The sequence below is a fragment of the Opisthocomus hoazin genome, chromosome 1 (assembly GCF_030867145.1).
Source record: "Opisthocomus hoazin isolate bOpiHoa1 chromosome 1, bOpiHoa1.hap1, whole genome shotgun sequence".
Lineage (NCBI taxonomy): Eukaryota > Metazoa > Chordata > Aves > Opisthocomiformes > Opisthocomidae > Opisthocomus > Opisthocomus hoazin.
The window spans coordinates 33,004,308-33,016,676 of record NC_134414.1 but is presented as its reverse complement, the minus strand read 5'-3'; the positions used below and the strand labels follow the sequence as shown (position 1 = coordinate 33,016,676).

Here is a 12,369-nt window from a genome sequence, read left to right as displayed (position 1 = left end):
CCTGCAGTTAACAACCTTGCACTAAGGTTTTACCATTGTAAAATACAGAAGTAGTGATCAGAGCAGAAATAAGGAGTGCTGCGCTTTCACAGCCCGTTCTTCACAAGGGCAACCTCATTCCAGAGGTGTAGGTGGAGGTTCCGTCCCACGCTGGGCATGTGCCAGCGCGTGAGCAGAGGGCAGCGGTGCAGTCTTGACAGGGCACAGGCTTTAGGAGCACGGCTCCCTGTTTGCAGTCACCGGGATGTCTAGGAAGAAGTGAGAACAGGGTTTATGTCTTGAGAAAGCAGATGAACCAAACCAAATCTTACACTGAACCTTCACATGTCTCTGCGTTGTTTCCAGGACAGCTTGAGCCTTGGAAATTAAACTTGCCTTGCAGACCCTCTCAGCTACCCAGGACAGCAGGTACAAAAGCAGCACCCAAAGAAAGAAATTCTCGTATCACGAGCTTTCTCAAGATTTTCATCCACATTTCTGTTCAAGTTCCTACAGTTGAAAACCAGATACAAAGTGTTAAGTCCTACTCAGATGGTTTTATTTCACTTTGTGGATATATAATACAAGTTACAATATGCGTGGATCTAAAAGCAAATAAATGGACAAGAACTACCAGTTTAAAAAATGATTGTAACTCAGAAAAAAACAGGCTCATTCTACAACATGGTAGTTAAGTGATTTGCATCGAGCTGAAATTACTGTTCGTTTTAAATTGTTGTTAACAACTTGTGGAAAATAAATTTTCAGTATTCCATTTCTTTCAGTCATTTGTTTTGCTCTTTCATTTCACTCTGATGAGACAACAAAAGCAGCGTGCCTTATGGTTCAATCACTTTCCGCTTTCCCATTCTCCTTCACTAACCCAGAGTCATCAGTAAATTACATGAGGTTGTACAAGTGAATCATGACTGTATTTTATGAACTCCTAAGAATATCCATGCTCATCTTAAATTTAGTGAAATCTGCCTAATTTTAGTCTGGGGCTGAAGTCTGGCCGGCAGCATTGGTTTTGTCTGCACTGATGTGTGACAGCGTGCTGAAGAAGCGGATCTGCAGCGGGAAGCTGTTGGCAACAAAACCCAGTGCCCACGCTGCCCGTGTTGTGGGGGTTTGCTCTGACGCAGCCTTGGTCTGGATGCACGTTAGCGGTTGGACTGGACCGCGTCCGTCCACTGGTTTGGTTTCACACGCTCCAGGACCTTTCTGCAACTGAACTGTGGCAACTGGGGCCAATGGGGAGAGTTGCTTAAAAGCATTCCCCTGATCCAGAACAAAGCATTAACGAAGATACACCAGATGAACTCCGGTTCCCCATCACCTTGTTGTTTCTATTCTTATGTTCTCGTAACTGAAGCACTGATGGTTAAAATCAAGATGAGAAGGATTTAGCCCTTGAAGAGTACAGATAGCTAAAAGAACATGCTTGATCATTCAAGGTCCAGAGAGTTTTTCATAAACACTCTCCAGTGAAGCTCTGAAAATTGTTGAAAAAGAAAACTATGGTTATTCCATGACTGAGATCCATGTGTTTTCCATTAAATTGTTGGCTGGCTGTGCTCAACCAACTGGTGACGTTAGCTTCAGGTAGTAGGAACAGGTGCAAGTCCAGTTATCACAGTGCAGGTTTGGCAACTGGCAGCAGCAGAGGGCTGGCTGTTAACGTGCACGATTCTTTTCAACCGGTACTTTTTTTCTTTCCAGAGCAGCAGGTTTCAGCTGCCCTGACTGTTCTCACCGTCTCCACTCTCACTGTCAATGAAGAACGGAGTCCTGATTTTCATGGCCGAGTATTTGAGCGAGTACCACATCCCATGCCAGGTAGACCAAACCATGCCATTGTCATGGGATCCGTTGTACCTTCCCGTTCTGTAGTATTGTCCGTTGAGGTTTACGGCGTGGCACCTGGTAACCGTGTAGGAGAGGGAAAAAAGGAGATTAGGTTTAGCATGGGAAGACATTGCATCGTTACAGTGAAGCGCAATTTTCACGCAACAGAATTTTAGAAATACCAGGGCAGGATTCATTGACAGGTTCAGACACCTCGCTACATCTGTCTGTACTGAACTGGTTGTCTAAAGTCCTACAATAGCCTATGGAGATCTGGCTTATGCATTTAGTGGAACCCAGAGAAGTAGGTGGGTCATCCTAAAGTAGGCACTGATGCTGGTCAGCTAATTCAACCTGTTGACTCCTTCAAGTGTATGAGCTGAGGACCTGATTCAGTTGCCTAAACAGCGGGGTGTAGGGCATTTTGGCAGGCTCTAGCTCAAGTGTAGGCAGCTACATATTGACACCTAAAAATGCAAATGTCTTTTAATCAAGATGAATCACACTACTGACGTACATTTTTGTAGCTCCACTGATTTCAATTTGTATGTGATGAGGGCCTGGTCAAAGAAGAGGCTCATCCTGCACTGGAGCAGAGAAAAACTGAGCATGGTGTGTCCATGCTCCCAGGGCTGGTGGACGTGAGTCCCTGTCGGTGTGTGGGGTACGCCCAACCAGCAAACATCATCAGGACTGTTAAGGGGCAGCTCACCCCCTAGACATGCTCCACAACAGAGAAATGTCATTTGTACAGACTTCACCTTGCAGTGACTACAGCTGGTTTCTTTCCTGTGATACAACCCAAAGCACTTTAAGAAATTTTGATTGGGCTCTTTTCCTTCCAAGTAATTTGCCCCTATGCATTTATTCTGACCCATTTGCTTAAAATGAATGCAACATACCTGTCGCCCAGTTTCTCACAATGAATGCAACTTACCTGCTTTGCTTCATAACGAAAGCAGCAGATTGCTTTCCTTGGAGGATCTGTAGGTGTGGACATCTTAGATTTGGCTGTGCAAGGTGGCAAACGCACACAGCAACATCCAGCTGCTCTGAGGCAGGCAAGCCCTCTCGGCTGCGCAGCCACCCACTCCCTATGCGTCCGAGAGGAACCAGCTGTTTTCTGTACCTGTTAAACCACCAGCCGCCCTTGTTCTCTAATGCACAGTTGCCTGCCAGGAACCGATCGTGATCCTTGTCAGATGTGGTGAACTGCATCCCTCTGTGAGAGGCTGACCACTGATCTTCAAAATTGCTCCCACCAGACAGAGCGTCGCCAGCGTTACCAGAATAGGTGCCAAACCATAACCTGTAATTGTCCTGCGAGAATATGTGAAACGTCTTTGATATCAGCTCTTTCTGCCCTTCCTCAGAGATCAAATTTGCTCTGTCCATTGTGTCCACTGTCAAAACATGACTGCTGAAGTCAAGGGTGACTTTTGGCCCCATACTTTAGTGATCCTGGTGTAGATCAATATGGGATCAATATGGGATTTAAACTTCCAGAAGTGATTGCTAATTACTGCTGCTGCTACAAAGGGCTTCAGGCTTTACCATCTTTCAATAACCATTTGGTACACTATACAACAAGCTGGAAGGCTCTTCTAGCTTGTCAAGAACAGCTTGGCAGGAAATGGTGCCAAGAAGTTGCTTTCATAAACTGATCAGTTTTTCAGCTAGAATTGGGAATTTTGCACCTCCAAGAACTAGAAGCCATCTGATTTCTAGCTAAATGGTCTGATGCTGGTAGGAATACTTAGAAGAACAGTTCCATTCTGCACAGCTGGTAGATCTAAGAGACATTTGATATGAGATGGATGGTTACTTCTGTGATGTGGGCTTTTTCCTGTCATCATATTCCACTTTTGTTTATGAAAAATAGCAGTAAGGTATTAAAATGAAGCTGTTCAAACTTTTCATAAGTAAACTCTAATTGCAAACTGAACACAATGCGTACATTTCTGGAGCGGTGATGAAGTTGGAACTAGGACCGGTACATGCGATGGAACCCATGCCCTTGGGTATTCAGGCTACTTCTGTGCAGTGTTCAGAAGGGCAAGCCTGCAAAGAACAGCACCTGCATTGAGCAGGACGCTGTCTGAAGCTAGAAACCAAACATGAAAATACAAGGATTTTCTGTCCTTGGGCTTTCACTGCTAAGTGTAGTGCTACAGGTGTCTCTCTTCAAGATGGGGAACTTACAACTGCTCTTTCAAAGCTTTGATTAGGGTTTAATGCTTAAAAGAGTAGAGGGGATTTGTTCTGGTAGTTGCCTTTTATGTGACAGCCTGAAACACTCTGCTAGGAAGCAGAAGAACAGGGTTTCGTTTCCTTGCAGAGGTTCCAGCCCTCATCTCCTCCCTCATGGAAGACTCTTTCTACCATGAGACCAGAGGCAAACGCACATGGGAAGCCCTGTGCCCCGTGGCAGAGAGCTGTGCTCTGTGCAGCAGCAGAGCTAGCAAGAGAGCACGCGTAGTTCTGTCACCCGGCGGCTTGGGCACTCAGCGGTTATGAGGAAGAAGCCCCAGGCTTACATCCCCCTGCTCCCAAGGCTGTTTGCCAGTCAGCCAAACCAGGAATCGCAGGGAACCAGAGCAGGGAAGTTTTGCAGAACTGTAATGACAACCCTGATACCCAAGTCTGGTGCTGCACGTGCGGATGCCCCACCCTCGCAGACAAAACAAGCAAATCGCCACTCTTCCCATTTCTCACCTGCTCATTCGCAAGCTGGAAATTTTCGTAGACTGCGTAACGTCTTTCCCCATGCCAGTCCATCAGGTCAATCTTTAATGAGCTCTCTCCTAAACACAAAGCGGCGTCCTGTTAAATGAACTATATCCCATGCAAATTGGAAAGAAATCTGTGGAGGGAAAATACTTGCACCTCTAGCGAGCAGGTCATAGATGTGGTCGTTGCCCAGCCAGTATTCATCATTCTTGCCCTGGAATTTCCCAAATCCCACTTTGTAATCATCCCATTTCCTGCAGTGAGACAGAAATATCAATTTCAGCGTGTAAGAGAATTAGACAGTTTGTGAGACTCCGCTATGGTAACAAGTAAAACTGCAGCTGGATCTCTAGACATTGTTTTCTAAAAGTGTCTGATTCATTGCAAGCTGAGCTGAGATTTGTGACGCTGCCTTAGAAGTAAACACAACTCACAGCTTACTTCTTTGCCTGCTGAACCTGTCCGCAAACATATATTGGGATCAAACCTTCAAACTGCCAGACGCAGAGCTCGCAGAATGAGGTTGTCAGTTAGATGGAAAGGGAAAGCAGCAGCTGTCATACTGGTCTTCAGCAGAGCGTCTGATACTGTTCTTCAGCAAGACGTAATTCAAATGCACTCCTGGCTGGAAATTCACGTTGCAGTCTAAAATGTGCTTCAGTCTTGGATGTATGATGTGGTATGGTGAAGAATCAGGAACTGAATAGAAGCTGCAAACAGAAGCTTCCAGATGAAGTTAAAAGGAAAATGTCTGGGTCTGATTTGTGCTCCTGTTCCAGTTAAATCTATTTTTGATTCATTGACCACTTTCACCTCTGCTTTTTTGCAGGATCACTGTTTGAATGTGGCAACTTGTCCTTCAAAGATATATACTTTTTTTTCATCAGCATTCTCTGGCTTCATCTTTCTAAAGGGAAATCTCCTGCTGTTATTTTCTTCTCATCATTTCATTCTGTTATAATCTCCTGTGCTGTTTATCTGTTATCTTTGATATTCACATAGACTTCCCACGTATCAACATTTCCATTGTACTAACCCTGTGTTTATTTCCTTTCTCTTGTCATTATTAGGTTTATTAATTCTACCTGACCTACATACTAGTCAGTGCTCCTCTTCAGGATGTTTTTCGTTCACCTATACTGAGAGCTGAACTACCGTGCCTAGATAGGTACCACTCTCCGGGCAAGCCAGCTGAGAGCCAGCTTTGCAATGGACTGCACTCACTGTAAGAGGCACCAGACATGCCCTGAAATTGTGTGTGCAGTGATAATGAATTAATCTGCATGGTGACATTTCTTCTTTACTGTGCTACCAGAGCATCTCTCTTCTTGGAGTTTTCCAGGTGAAAGTCACCTCTCTGGGGTTTTGCGTAGAGAAAGTACAATTTGGACTAGGGGTTTGGCATCTTTTTAATGATCTGGACAAGGAAATAAATGTTACACCATGCTGAACATAATTCCTGATATGAGAACAGATAATATGTTCGACAGGTCTCAGTCTATGCACTGGCAGCAGATGCCTGCCAATGTGGCGCCTTCAGCAGTCTCCGATAGTGATAAAACAAGTATGCACACAGGTACACACTTACTCAAATGCAGAGAAGCCATGCGAGAGGTGTTACAGGTCCATTTTGAAAATGGCCTCCTGCTCCCAATATGTACCCCCACATTGTCCTAACCCACAGAGTTATTATCACTGTAGCGTAGTCTCGCATACCCTGCCTCTCAAATGTTGGGTTTTGCCAGGTGGCAGGACAGGGGGTGGAAGCTGGAGGCTTGGCTGCAAGCCCTGTGGATGCAACCTTGGGGCACCAACCTGTTGAAATTCTCCTTGCCGTTACTCCGCCTCTGAATGACGGTCCACCCGCCGCCGTCAGACATGTCACAGTACGCCAGGAAAGGCTCTCGGTCTGCTCGGGGCCTGATCCGGTAGTAGCCGTTTTTGGTCTTCTTCCGATTATACACTGCGGAGCAATCTAGGCAGAACAGCACCCGTTTGTTAAATGGGGCAGGGGGGAAGCAAAGGGGTTTGTGCAGCCAGGAGAGGACGTTGCTGAGAGGGGTTATGGGACAAGGACGCTTGGCCAGCCTGTGTAATAGCTCTGCAAGACCTGCAAAGCCAAAGCAAAGTGGTTCATAAGGTAGCAGCACTGCTGGTTTGCAAACTGCTGGGCCTAACTAAGAGCAGCAAGGCTTGAGAGTCTTTACAGCCGTGCCCTCTGAGGGAGTCGTTCCCATATCTTTGGTGAGATGTGGGATGGCTGCAGCTCAGGCTGGGGCTGTAGCACAGAGCAACACAGAACCGGGACTGGCTCTGTCAGTGAGATTGTTTGCAGGGAAGCTAATTTCAATGTAGAAGATAACCTCAGCTGGTTATAGTTCAGACTGGATCAGGGCCCAAAATTTCTAAAATAAGAGGCTAAGCTCCTGTGACCACCTCTACCAGGGCTGTATCAGGAGAGTGTCTTTCAGGACCTCAGTGCTTCACTCTTCCAATGTAATGCCCATGAAGGAGAAAATCTTGGCCACAGGCCATGATTCCAGTTATGACCATGTTCTCAAAGTTACACCAGGGAACAGAGTACTCACACCTTCTGCTGTGCCACAGAAGTGATGGAGAAGCTGAGGAACAGGAAAGCTAGACTCTTCCAAAGAGGTTTCAGTGCCTGCAGCTGAGCCAGGCACGCTGGGCTCCCGTAAGTCACTTGGGGGAAATAGGATCTTCAAGAGTAAGACCCAACTCTTCCTAAAGCAGATGTCTCAAGTAGGTCTGCTGAAAACCACCTGCACCAGAGTCCCAGGTGACAAGCCCGGCTGCAGGTGTCTGCAGCATACCTGGGCAGTAGCTGCCTAAAGCTGGGCCAGCTGACCCTGGCCCCAGAGGATGTCTGCTGGTACTGGGGCCACCAGTCCCTTCCCATGTATCTGACTGCATTTTAAAACTGAATCCACTTGAAAAATTCTAAAACTCTTAGCAGAAATAAAATATGACACTGCAGGGAGAAATAAACATTGTGGCAAGCTGACATTTCCACACACAGTACTGCAAACAGTACCTTGGTCGTAGACTATCAGATTTCCACTGGTTGTGGGTAGAGGCATCTCGTGCTGCACACTCCTGTTGCCTGAGAACAGCCCACTTTTTGTTCTATGATAAGTGTTCTCCAGGATGTCCTTCAGTTGCAGTTCATATAAGTAAAGCAAGTCTTGAAGCTGTTTTAACCTTTGTCTTAATTTATTATTGTCTAGGAGGCAGATATCTTTTTCCTATGGAGAAAATAAAACAAAAAACCCCATGCTTCAGTCAGTGGTAAGAAAAGAGACATAGAGAGAGAAGGAGTGTCTGTCTCCTCTTGACCCTAACATGTCGCACCAGCTCTGTGGATCAAGACAATTCGATCGTGGTCTCTCTAAGACACAAATAGTGCATAGCATGGGGTGTTGTGTTGAACCCCGTGGTAAAGGGTTTTTTACAATGATCTTGCCACTGCTCAGAGCATCCCAGCATATGACCAAACAGGCAGAAAATTACTTTGGACAAAAATTGTTCATCTTGATTCCCATTTAGTGAACTCAAAGGGAGTGTTTGCAGACTATGAAACTCCTCAGGGTAGTAAGAGGGGGGAGACCTGGCTCTTGCACTGCAGCCAGGCCAAACCAGCGAGGTTCCAGAAACATCCTTTTGTAAAACTGGAAGATTAAAGAGCTGGTATGTGGTACAAATCAGCAGAAAGCAGTGAGCCTACCAGGATCAGCGGAGTAACTCCAGAGCTGCATTACCATAACCAAGGCCACCATCTGGCCCACATTGGCTGTGATAAGTCTGTGACTGGTGTTACTCCATTAAAAACACAACAAAACAGAGCCAAATCTCTTCCAAGACAATCAAGCAAACCCCTGCAGTAAGAATCAGTTGCTATTTTTGCTCTGAGCAAGCTGACTTGAGAGAAATGACCAGTTCTAGGCACAAGCAAAACAAGCAGTTGCCCAGGATATCAGACTGAGGACCATGCTCAAATGCGGCCTCCCAGTTGCCTCTTCCTTCTCCTAGGCCTGTTGGTTTTCCTCCACAGAGGAGAATTTCCAGGCTGGAGGCACACAGGGACCTGCTGTAGACAGCCCCGAGCTCGCCAAACTCTCCCTTGTGAGCTCTGTACCTCCTTGGTATAGCCCAAGAGTAATTTTCTCATCGGGCAACTACGGATTGCCTCAGACCATGCCTATGTCCTCCTCTTCCCTTTCCTGCTCTTTAAATCTCAGTGAATAACAAGAAGGCAGTTTTCCCTGAGGGAGTAGAGTGTATTTCTTCACTGGCCATAAAATCACCTCTTCTTTTCTTTAAAGGGCTTTTTTTGTTGGTTTTTTTTTAATTCTTGGCAATGTTAGTCCAACCACCCAGAGAGCTGTGCAGCCCCTAATGCTGTGAAAACCCTGTCTTACCAGGACAGCAGGAGTGACCTTCCTTTAGCTGCAGGCAGACACCGTTTTGCTCTGCGCTTGCAGACCCGCGTTCCTTTTGTGGGGGAGCCCCAGTCCCTACATCACTGGGAGCGACTGGCACGCCGCAGAGAGGTTGTACAGACACGAGCCAAAAGATACGCACCGACAACCTGGGTGCGGGTGAGCTGAAGCTGACCAGGAGAAGGAGCAGCAGCAAGCAGGGCAGCATCACGCTCATTTCTTACGACCTGAAAAGAAGCATTGACAGGCTGCACTGGAGGTTTCTTTAGCTCCTCTCACAGGTTAATCCCCCCTCCCAGTCATATTTAATATCCCCAAGAATGCTGCAGAATTTGTTAATCAGGTTGCTTGAAACTACAGACAGGACAAAATTGGGCAGAAGATGCACGTTAGGAAGAAGCTGAAGCACGAATGCAGCATGCTGACAGGGAGACCGAGGTTTGGGTCCAAGCTCCTGCTTCCCTGGAGAAATAAAAGCCTGGCGTGACTCTCCAGCAGCCCTTGCCCTTTCTCCCGGGTGCCCACGCAGATGGGAAGTTACTCAGTGAGAACGCCTCCTTGGAGCCCTCCTTGCCAAACTGGTGGGCCGAAATCACACAGCCCTTACTCAGTCCAAACTGCCCACAGTTAAGAGGAATTTTGCCTCCTGGTTGAGTGAGCGTAGGCGTTGCCCCTCCTCGGTCCGTGGAGCGGTCTCTCAGGATGGGATAACCTTGGAGGCCAAGGGCAGAAGTCGCACATGGGACAGAGCGGGCACAGCATAGTTTTTTGCTTGGATTTCAGTGGAAAACATCTCTGCTGTCAACCTGCCCCAGCACACAGATGGGGCTTCAGTTGGAGAGTCTCAGCTAGAAAAAGTGCTAAGCAACTGCCACTGGGAACATGCAGCTGAGTGTGAGGGAACAGTACAAATTGTTCGCAGTGTGCTTGCATGGCGCTTTAAAAAAAAAATAAATCAGAAAGAATTAAAAAAATCTGAAAGATAGGCTAAACCCAACTCCCCCGCTTCACATCTGGAAGCGCTGCAGAAAGTTGGCTCCCCAGCTCTACGCTCTCCGCGCCGTGCTTTGTTCCAGCGACGGCTCTGTTAGCATCCCCGCAGCGGCTGACACTCGGGCTGCTTCCAGAGCTGGCAAAGCCACCACGACAGGGGTGCTGCCTGCCAAGCCAGGCAGGCAGGGCCCAAAGCAAGCCGAGAGAAGCAGCGCCCTGTGGGAGTCACCCATAAAAGATGTCCTGCCGGTGGGTGCCGCAGCACGTGGTGTTTTTCCAGCTTATCACAGAATCACAGAATCACAGAATGGTAGGGGTTGGAAGGGACCTCTGTGGGTCATCTAGTCCAACCCTCCTGCCGAAGCAGGGTCACCTACAGCAGGCTGCACAGGTTTCAGCATCACAGCAGGGGACCCCCCCAGCCGGCGACCACTGGTGCTGTTCATTCGCACCCCGGCAGCCGTGCCGGTGGCGTGCCGCAGCACCGGCACTCAGGTCAGGATCGGGCCCTGTCGCGTGTGGGTGGAGGCAAAAAGCTAACAGGGAGGATGGGTTTGGGCGACGGCTCCTGAAAACCAGACAGTACAGACCGGAGGGAAAGAAAGCAACTTCATCTAATGCCGTTACCAACACATATTAAATGCACATACCTGTAACTCACCTTTCCTTCAGACCTCCTCCTGGTAAGATTATCGCCCTTAAAAGTCGACTGCAAAAGAAAGTGATCGTAAACCTAGCTGCGTTTGTAGAGGTTGATGAGATTTTCCTCTCCAGATGGCCCAGATCAAGAAGAACATTTCACAGCATTAGGCAGTTCCACAGAAAAGACACTTGCAATTCCTCCCGTGAAAGAATTACCCGAAGCCCAGGTTATCTGGTGTTACCCAGTACTCATCCTGCTGCTTCCAGTGAGGATAAACAACAGGTTTCTATCAGCGGTGCTCTCCCACGGACAGGGGCTCTGCTGGTTGTGCACCATTACCCACCTGCTTTGACTGGGAAGCTCAACCAAGTGTGACTTCTTTAAGTGTTTGTATGAATCACTCATACTAATGCTCCCTGCGGGAGTTTTATCTCACGTTTGATACAGCCAGGCTCATTCCAGTAAGTCCTGCAAGGTGGAATGAACACAGCTTTCCTGTTCCACATTCCTTTTGCTGTTTAATCTGGTTTATACGTAAAAGCACAGCACAGCTGTAACGCCAACGGAGCTGCAAATCTGAAGCAAGAAGCAAACACAGGGGTATTAAGCAAGATTTGCTATTCGACAGATATCTCAGGAGGTTTGCAGTTGTGTAACTCCCCTCTGAGCCAGATGATTAGATTTGCTAGTTAACAGAAACAAGGACATTTGTGGAAGAGAGAAAAAAAACCCCAAACAAACAGATGGGTGCCTCCTTTTGCATTATTGCCAAGGAATTACAGCTTATTTTAAAGAAAACAGCAGTAAAATTCCATTTTACTGAGCTGTGTTCAGAGGAGAGACCGTGGGGACAAAAGGCGTATAAACCCATCGTAAACTTCTGTGTTACTCGTCAGGAAAGCAGGACTGTCCTGCCATTACCAAGTACAGCGGTGCTGTTTATTTCTTAAAAACTGCATTCCTCTCCTCCTGCAAGAACCGCTGACCTATTTCACTGCCAAAGGATTATGCAAACAGTGCTTTTCTTCTCACTTCTTCTGTACCCCCGGTCTGAGGCTGGTTTGGGAAGCTGTGAAATTAAATGAGTGAAACATCTCCTCTCCTCCTTAGCGGATACTCGGCCCCTTCTTCCACCCCTTTGTCCAGTGGCTGCGGCCAACGGCGGGGTGCTCGGGGACCGCACACCTGAGCACAGGGGGGCTGCACAGCATCCCCTGGGTCCTTCATCCCCAGCAGTGTCTCTCTCTCAGCCGGAGCCAGCCAGACGGCGCTTGAGATGCTGCACACCAGTTTATGCTCTTGCCTAGATGGCTGCCCGGGTTTCGGCTGGGGTAGAGTTAATTTTCCTCTGCTCTGTCCCAGCTGAACCCAGGACAATGGCCAACATTCTCCTTGGCCTGTGTCCCAGGTGGGGTTGGCGATGGGCCCGGCTCTGCGGCGGCAGCGTTGGAGTCACGGTGTGCTCAGCGTGGTCGGCCCCCGCAGCTGTCTGTGGGGCCGTATGGCCAGGGAGCATCGGGCCCCACGTCTCCAGGTCCTGCTGGTCCCTGGGTAGGAGAAGGGTGGTGAGCTGCAGTCCTGGTGGGACTCACGTGTGTATGTTACGTGACTGCAGCTTTGCAGGAGCAGGACCCAAACTCCAGCTCTCTGTCAGGGAGCCCCCAAATGCCTCTCAGAGCCAAGACACCTGGAGCACTCCCACGCTCTCTCGAGGAC

At 48.0% G+C, this 12,369-nt stretch overlaps 1 protein-coding gene across 3 annotated transcripts; it reads right to left on the bottom strand.

Moving 5' to 3' along the window:
* Positions 1-516: 516 nt before the first annotated feature.
* On the bottom strand, positions 517-11,079 carry LOC104336950 (fibrinogen-like protein 1). 3 transcript variants are annotated; one of them, XM_075430294.1, is made up of 9 exons: positions 10,997-11,079; positions 10,661-10,719; positions 9,160-9,244; positions 7,613-7,823; positions 6,373-6,532; positions 4,714-4,811; positions 4,543-4,631; positions 2,957-3,147; positions 517-1,902 (listed from the first exon to the last, which is right to left on the bottom strand). In XM_075430294.1, the coding sequence occupies exons 3-9, from the start codon at positions 9,232-9,234 to the stop codon at positions 1,713-1,715; spliced, it is 1,014 nt and encodes a 337-aa protein (XP_075286409.1). In that variant the 5' UTR covers positions 9,235-9,244; positions 10,661-10,719; positions 10,997-11,079; the 3' UTR covers positions 517-1,712. The 3 variants fall into 3 exon arrangements, with proteins under 3 accessions (XP_075286409.1, XP_075286569.1, XP_009941123.1); XM_075430454.1 differs by having other exon boundaries at positions 10,672-10,719; XM_009942821.2 differs by having other exon boundaries at positions 10,672-11,018.
* Between the last annotated feature and the right edge of the window lie 1,290 nt (positions 11,080-12,369).